General features: G+C 42.4%; 2 protein-coding genes across 2 annotated transcripts; one reads left to right on the top strand and one right to left on the bottom strand.

The window, feature by feature from the left end:
* Window positions 1-92: 92 nt before the first annotated feature.
* dnajc12 (DnaJ (Hsp40) homolog, subfamily C, member 12) lies at window positions 93-2,325 on the bottom strand. Its single transcript, XM_037271232.1, has 5 exons — window positions 1,710-2,325; window positions 1,507-1,585; window positions 1,212-1,351; window positions 996-1,137; window positions 93-636 (listed from the first exon to the last, which is right to left on the bottom strand). Exons 1-5 carry the CDS (start codon window positions 1,785-1,787, stop codon window positions 551-553), a joined length of 525 nt encoding a protein of 174 aa, XP_037127127.1. The 5' UTR covers window positions 1,788-2,325; the 3' UTR covers window positions 93-550.
* Window positions 2,326-2,327: 2 nt separating this feature from the next.
* Window positions 2,328-6,905, top strand: sirt1 (sirtuin 1). Its single transcript, XM_037271221.1, has 9 exons — window positions 2,328-2,714; window positions 3,158-3,280; window positions 3,366-3,601; window positions 3,897-4,049; window positions 4,148-4,295; window positions 4,377-4,456; window positions 4,673-4,856; window positions 4,941-5,459; window positions 5,656-6,905. Exons 1-9 carry the CDS (start codon window positions 2,369-2,371, stop codon window positions 5,934-5,936), a joined length of 2,070 nt encoding a protein of 689 aa, XP_037127116.1. The 5' UTR covers window positions 2,328-2,368; the 3' UTR covers window positions 5,937-6,905.
* Window positions 6,906-7,597: the final 692 nt, after the last annotated feature.

Raw genomic sequence — 7,597 nt, forward strand, 5'->3', positions numbered from 1 at the left:
AAAGATGAATAAATGAGAGTATCCCAAGCACTTTCTGCTATTCTGAGAAGAAAGAAAAATGCACTTGTGCAGTGGGAATGAAGGGATAACAATTTACAGCAGAATATGGCACATTTTAATTCCTGCATCTCTCTTGACAATATGATAGGTCAAGTATGCATTAATCTATTTTCTATACCACTTGTACTAATTAGGGTTATACAGTACGTGAGTTACAGCCTATCCTAGTTGACTTTGGGCAAGACATCCTGGACTGGGCAAGGCACATAGAAATATAAATGAAACATTTGTATTTACATAATACTATGTCAAACATAAACAATTCAAAATAATTTGATGTAATTGTGTCTAAAGGAGTAACAGCATCCTTGTTCATCCATTTTGCTTGTTAATGTTGCAAACATTGAATTTTGGATCCATGAACACAAAACCAGAATTAGACAGTAACATCTACATTTCCACTTTACACGCAGAATGGCATCACAGCTTGGACATGGTGTCCATAAACAATGCGACTAGAAGTAACAGGGTGTGATGTGCTGTACTGTATTCATATGTCATAATTACGGAACTTCTGCAGCAAATAAGATGCTGAGTCAGCAGCCCAGCGGAAGCGGCGGTGGTAGTAGTAATCACCTAGATAATGACAATAAAATGTTATTATTTTTTTCAAGAAATTAAAACTGTTCTCACAACAGATACACTACTCTCAAAAAGATTTCAAGATATACGTAAAATGCATCTAACTTTTACAGGTGAACTGAATTTTACCCTCTTACAGCTTTTGAATGCACATTCTCTACAGATTGTTTTAGTCTAGAGATGAAAGGCTTAGGTTCATCCTGAAACTTCACCCAAAAGGTGAATATCTCTATCTTCCTTTTTGTACAGTAGCCTCTATCAGAGGACACATGATTTAACAAGAAAAACAATAAAATTAAAAATGGTATTGACATCCACTATTATATGAATAAGGCTGAATGATTAGGAATTACTTGAGGACAGCATTCCTTCACTTGAGGGCATCCCCGGTGCTTCCTGCTGAGAATGAAGATCCTCGGCATGCGTGATTGGGGTTTCTGCATTTGCAGCCTCCAGCATGGGTTCCTTCTTATTTTTCACAGCCCAATGCATTGACTGAAAACATTTTTCAAATTGATCACAATACTGGTTTCTTTTGCAAAAACTTACCACAGTGAAACACCACCTACCGTTTTTACAGAATCATTTAAGGCTTGCCAGTCATGGAATGGAATAGAAACTCCACTTCTCTTCCATAGATCATAGTTTTTTCTTTTGTCGTCATTGCATAAAACCTCTTTGGCTTCTTGTAGCTTTTGAAACTCTGCCACTGTCAGAAAGAAAATGAAGAAATCCTGGTATAAGAGAGCATACTTTAAAAAGAAATAAACTCAATAAAAATATAATCATCTTTAAATAACATATTATATACAGCTATTATTTGAATTTTGAAAAAAAAATATCAGAGCAGTTTAACAGTTATACCTGCGTTGGGGTTATCTTGGTGTTTGTCTGGGTGGCATGCCAAGGCTCTAATCTTGTATTCGTTGATAATCTGTTCAGTCTGCAATAAAAATAAAAATGCTGTAATACTCTTGATGCACATAATTCTAACTTTCAGTTTACATTTTCTCAACTTTTGTGCTGTACAACTTGCCATGAACTGAGCATTACCGACAACAACTTACCGATGATAATTCATCGCATCCTAATAAAGCGTAATAATCTTCCAAATCTTCAGGTCTGCAGTTCAAAACGGCCTCCATTAAACAATGTGATGATTTCGAAGGGAGAAGTTAAAATATCAGCAGCAACCCGCTTTCGTTGACGCTGCCCTCTTCCCACACGTTGTCACGGAGATCCTCGGATTGAAATGAATCCTAATTTCGTGAAATATTTGGGGTTCTCAGAGTGGGAAAGCGGACTGTAATTGCTACCATATGACGTATGATGCATTTGAGTGACTCATCCTACTCTCCAACACATGACGAATTTTAAAGGGACATCGATGCAAATTCTACACATAAGAAAAATGACCAGATAAAGTTCATATTGTGACACGTAAGGCTTTCTGATTCCCCCCAAAAATAAATAAACTGTTGGGAAACGATCGATACCTATACAAATACGTATAATACGTACAGGATTTGTTGTCTTCGTCAAAATTGTCCGACAGTACCTGAACGCAGCATTTTTTTTGTTATGGTTTCATTTTCGTGACGTAAGGGGATGGACGTTCCTATTGCTACTACTGGATGAGAGCACGTCACGTGACCTATGCAAATGAGCCAGCTGTCCTCGGAGGAGGGATCCGCTCCCTCAGCTCAGCGGGCTCTGCGGGCTAAAGATGGCGGACGGAGAGAACAGTCTGGGAAAGGCCTTGTCGGGCGCATCCGATATGGACGAGCCCGCCGCGAAAAAGTCCAAAATTACCCTGACGAGCAGCTACGGCCACAAAGTCACTGACGCTAATGAATTCCCTTGCATGTCTGGAGTCACGGAGAGTTGGGGGGCGGCGGTGAATTGTGGCCAGCCAGCGGAGAAGGAAGCCAAGCCGGCGATGGCGGTAGAGCAGGCCCCAGGAGCGCAAGGCGGAGACAACAATGGCCTGGGACTGCTCGTCTCCAATCCTTTTAAGTCCGCCGTCAAACCAGACGACAGCGCCGTGCTCGGGACATTCGAGGCCAGTGCCGGTAGGTAAAGCGGCAGACGTTGTTAACGCACCAAGCGCCTTTTCTCCGGCGGGTGCACGTTTTACCAAATCGAAGGAAAATTCATTTTTTAACTGAAAAAGGATCGCTCCACTTTTTCCTTCGATAACCAAACTGTACCTGGTGGCAGAGTTTTCCTGACAATGATGACACGTAAGCGAGAAGGAAAATGTCTCATGGAGACATAAGAGGAGTTTTCATGAATGGACTTGTTCCCACGAGACACCGAACTTATAGCGACGTAGCATTTGTTAGCTGGCATGACTTTAGTCCACACCCACTTCCATAAGGGAGTTACCCGCCGACATTATTTTATACATCCATATGTATCAGATGTAACTGGCCGTGTAAATTACCACTCCAAACGTATATTTAGCGATGTCACCCGCACTTGTAGTAATAGTTCTTGCGTTGTCTGCACTCAGGTCTCATTGGGTGTGTCGATCACCCCGCCAATGGCTTTGCTGTCACGCCCGAGCATGTCACGGAGGAGGATGACAGATCCTCGCATGCCAGCTCCAGCGACTGGGCACCTCAACCACATATAGGTGCCTGGGTTGAATTTGAGCACCCTATATCGATTTATGATCATATGGAATGCATGCCGTGCTGAGTTGTCGTCTTTTTGACCAGGTTCCTACAGTTTCATCCAGCAGCACATAAGAGAAACGGACCCACGGACCATTCTGAGGGAGTTGCTGCCCGAGACTGTACTCCCGCCGGATTTAGATGACATGACATTGTGGCAGATCATCATCAACATCTCAGAACCTCCTAAAAGAAAAAAAAGGAAGGATATCAACACCTTGGAAGACGTGGTCAGGCTACTCCATGAAAGTAAAAGAATCCTGGTGCTGACTGGTGCCGGGGTATGTGTCTTGTATTTGTACTCACTTAGTCTCAGCCACACATGAAAAGTAGTTGCCAAATCCTGCACACTGCCCGAGAGTTTGGTCGGGTTCCGCCGCGTCAGTAACCTTAAAATCAATGCAAACATATTTCGTTTGGATTTGAAATCGACCTTTTTGTGACACACCTTGTATGTTCCAGACCCACCCAGAATAAATGAAAATATGTGATGGATAGAAAACAATACATACCAAAGAGTCCATTGTTCATGATTTTACGGGCTTACTACATTTAAATTCTCTGCTCTTCCTTCAGGTGTCCGTTTCGTGCGGGATACCAGATTTCCGCTCCAGAGATGGAATTTATGCCCGTCTTGCTGTTGACTTTCCTGATCTTCCAGACCCACAGTCTATGTTTGACATTGAGTACTTCCAAAGAGACCCAAGGCCATTTTTCAAATTTGCTAAGGTTTGCTTAATGTATGTTTATTCTTACGAAGCTAGTACAGGTGTGAAGTGTGGGTCCCGTTTTGCTCGCAAGTTCTCAGTGCATGGTCTTTGTAACAGGAGATCTACCCGGGTCAGTTCCAGCCTTCGCCCTGTCACAAGTTCATATCGATGCTGGACAAGCAGGGCAAGTTGCTGCGTAACTACACGCAAAATATCGATACGTTAGAACAAGTGGCCGGAGTTCAGCGAATCATCCAGTGTCACGGTAGGTGGCAACGTTAACAGCTCAAGATTATTTGTGAGGGAAATCACAAAGTTTCAAAAAGTCTAACAATGACTCTTTCAGGGTCATTTGCAACTGCTTCCTGTCTCATCTGTAAATACAAAGTGGATTGTGAAGCTGTAAGGGAGGACATCTTTAACCAGGTATGTATGTTGACATTTATTCTACGGCCCGACCACTAAGAATTCTTTGAGGCTGATATTTGGGAGAAAAAAAAAACGATTAATCAATATATTAGCTTACTGTTTTGTCACTTGCAACAACTATATGGATTTACTGTATACCGCTTTAGATTTAAAACAAAACATGTTCTTACATTATGTTCCATTTTTAAAAAAAAACTTTTTTTTTTTTTGCAGCGTGTCCCTCATTGCCCCCGGTGTCTGGATGTTCCTTTAGCAATAATGAAACCAGACATCGTCTTTTTTGGAGAGAATCTTCCAGAAATGTTTCACAGAGCCATGAAGCAGGACAAGGACGAGGTGGATCTTCTAATAGTTATCGGGTCTTCACTTAAAGTCCGACCGGTCGCCCTCATCCCAAGTATGCTCTCGCCCAGACTAGTGAATTTATTTGTGCGCAAAAGTTTTCAGCGGCTTTTTTTTTTCCCCCCCCCGTCCTATCCAGACTCTATTCCTCATGAAGTGCCTCAGGTCTTGATCAATCGGGAGCAGCTGCCTCACCTCAACTTTGACGTGGAGCTGCTCGGCGACTGCGACGTCATCGTCAATGAGCTCTGTCATCGACTGGCCGGGGACTTTGAGCAGCTCTGCTACAACACCGTAAGACTCACCGAGATCACGGAGAAACCTCCCCGGTTAGCGGAGCAGCCACCGTGCGAGGACCTGTCCGCCGCAGACGACAGAACGCCAGAGGAGCCCAGGCGGCACAGTACAGACTCGGTCCGAACGCCTTCGCCGCACAGTCCGAATGTCATAGAAACTGGCGGTCACGTCGCGCCGCCGGAGCCTTGTCCTGACGCTCAGTGTCCCAGCGAAGACAACTCTGAGCCCAACCGGTTCTCACTCAAGGATGCAACTAAAGAAGAGACCGCGGAAGAAAGGAGTCAATCTTCCCACCATGAATTTCGGCGGAGGTGCTGGATGAATCGCATCAGCCGAAGTCCAATCAGCAAGCGCCTTGACAGTAAGTCACAACCTGAGTAGAGATCACTACTGTGTAAATTTGGATCACTCTTTGCTACTTATTTGAAAGTTTTTTTAGTTAAAGGTTTTGTTATTTGTGAATAGTTTTCCAAAAATAGCCAGTGTGCGCTTAAGCTATTCACAGAAGGATAAAACAAAGACGTGGCCATTAAATTCATTCTGCATGTGACCTACAGCGGGCCAGTACCTGTTCCAAGCACCGCATCACTACATCTTCCATGGCGCCGAAGTTTACTCAGACTCTGAGGACGAGACGTCAAGCTCATGCGAAAGCGAAAGTGACAGCGAAGAGTCGGAATGCAGTGGCGACGAGGGAGGGGAGATCAGCGAGCTGGAGGACGCCGACGGAGCGGCCTGCCTCAGAGACACGATACAAGACACTTTGACCAATGAGGCTATGTCGACTTTGCAGACGGACAGTACAGCTGAACAAACTCACAGCAGCACACACTTTTAAAGTATACATTTGACTAAGCACTCATTGTCTTTTTACATATGTATATGTATACATATAAGCTCTTTCATATATTTTTTTTGACTCATCAGACTATCGTCTTTCATCAAATCGTGTGGCAACTTATGTGAATATGGAATTTTTTCAGCCACACACATTGTCATCTTTTTTGTGTTCTTGTATGGAAATGCATCAGTTCATCTACTGCAACTTCTGACTAAAGACAGCAGTTTAAGCTTTAAGTCATGACTGTCATCATAATGTGACATTAACTGTGGCGTGACGTGATGTTTTTGCAACTGTTTTATGTCACGGTAGCATGAACATTTTTGGTCAAAATCCTGCTAAGACGTACCCTCCAATGTCTTACTTGAACATTTTGGCTAACCTGAACACGAACAATTCAACTCTGATGAGGGTAAATGCAGCAGATAACAGTCCTCTTTAAGTTTAAAACCAAAGAACATTTCATCTGAGATCGGAATTCGATATAAGCTTTGTAATATATTCCTCGTGTCAATTGAGTCTCGGAGAGATGATTGAAAAGGTGTTTCCTTCAGACGCGGCAGCTACTTTTTATGGTCCAGCCTCTTATTTTTATACTCCGCTTTGAGACATACTCTGCCCAGAGTAGATGATGGTCTTTCTGTACAAAGTTGTCGTTTGTTTTATTACAAAGCCTTACTATGTTCCATCAACGTGGGGGGGGGGGGGCGATAAAATGCCATCTTCATGAAACCGATCGTTGCTCTTATTTTTCATGGACTATAAGTGGTGTTATAATAATAAGAGTATTCTCTTAGCGCTCGAGCCTGCTGCATGTAAACATGTTGGTCGGGCTGATGAGATTTATGTGAGCCTGGTGCCAACATCATTCACATGCTATTTCAGTCTACGATTGAAGAGTACGGTTTGCCGCCATTTAAATTGTTTTTTCTTCTGGGGTTCTCAGTAAAAAGTTTGGAAAAACAAGGGGTCACTCATCTGTTATTTTTCACACCTTCACACAAAATTGATTTTTGCCTGGACCCAATAAAATTGCCACATCAACATATAATGTACATTTATGAGAAGGGGCACACAGCACCTGAATTGACTATTGTCATTCACCCAAAAAAATGTCTGATTGATAATTGGTTAATTATCTTCACTTAATAGGCAAAACAAAAACTGAGCTGACATATTGGGTCCCTACCCAAAACGTATAAGGAAATATCCATGCTACATACAGATCACACACCTTGCAAAATGAAAATACATGTGCTGTGATGTAAGAATATGTAGCGTCATCAGAGGAAATTAATTTATTCCACTTATTGAAATGACATGTACATGGTGTCCATGATCGACCGTCCCTGAACTTGAACCAATTAATGTCCTAGTTCAAATAGAATTTTGTTTATCATAGAATGAGAGATTGAAAGAATCACAAAGGAGTAGAACTGGCAAATGTTTACGTAAACGGATTTTAAATGAGTTACCCCCTCTAAAAAAGACAACTTTGATGAATAAGCATTTATGCTAATATACTTTTGTATTGCATTTGTTAAATTGAGACAAATAATTGCCGTTTTCACGCCGAGCCAATTGTTGGTGGTAACGCGTCGTCTCGTCGTACGTCTTCACATAGATGACGTTACGAAGAAGAAGTACGTCACGACAAT

This window comes from Syngnathus acus, chromosome 15 (assembly GCF_901709675.1).
Source record: "Syngnathus acus chromosome 15, fSynAcu1.2, whole genome shotgun sequence".
Classification (NCBI taxonomy): Eukaryota; Metazoa; Chordata; class Actinopteri; order Syngnathiformes; family Syngnathidae; genus Syngnathus; species Syngnathus acus.

Bases quoted from the DNA above. Each gene is read 5' to 3' on its own strand.
- dnajc12 (XM_037271232.1), bottom strand. From the start codon at position 1,787: ATGGAGGCCGTTTTGAACTGCAGACCTGAAGATTTGGAAGATTATTAC. The intron at 1,352-1,506 runs GTATAACTGTTA...TCTTTCTGACAG, and splicing joins CCAAGATAACCCCAACGCAG to TGGCAGAGTTTCAAAAGCTA. The intron at 1,138-1,211 runs GTAGGTGGTGTT...AAATGTTTTCAG, and splicing joins TAAATGATTCTGTAAAAACG to TCAATGCATTGGGCTGTGAA.
- sirt1 (XM_037271221.1), top strand. From the start codon at position 2,369: ATGGCGGACGGAGAGAACAGTCTGGGAAAGGCCTTGTCGGGCGCATCC. The intron at 4,296-4,376 runs GTAGGTGGCAAC...TGACTCTTTCAG, and splicing joins GCGAATCATCCAGTGTCACG to GGTCATTTGCAACTGCTTCC. The intron at 4,457-4,672 runs GTATGTATGTTG...TTTTTTTTGCAG, and splicing joins GGGAGGACATCTTTAACCAG to CGTGTCCCTCATTGCCCCCG.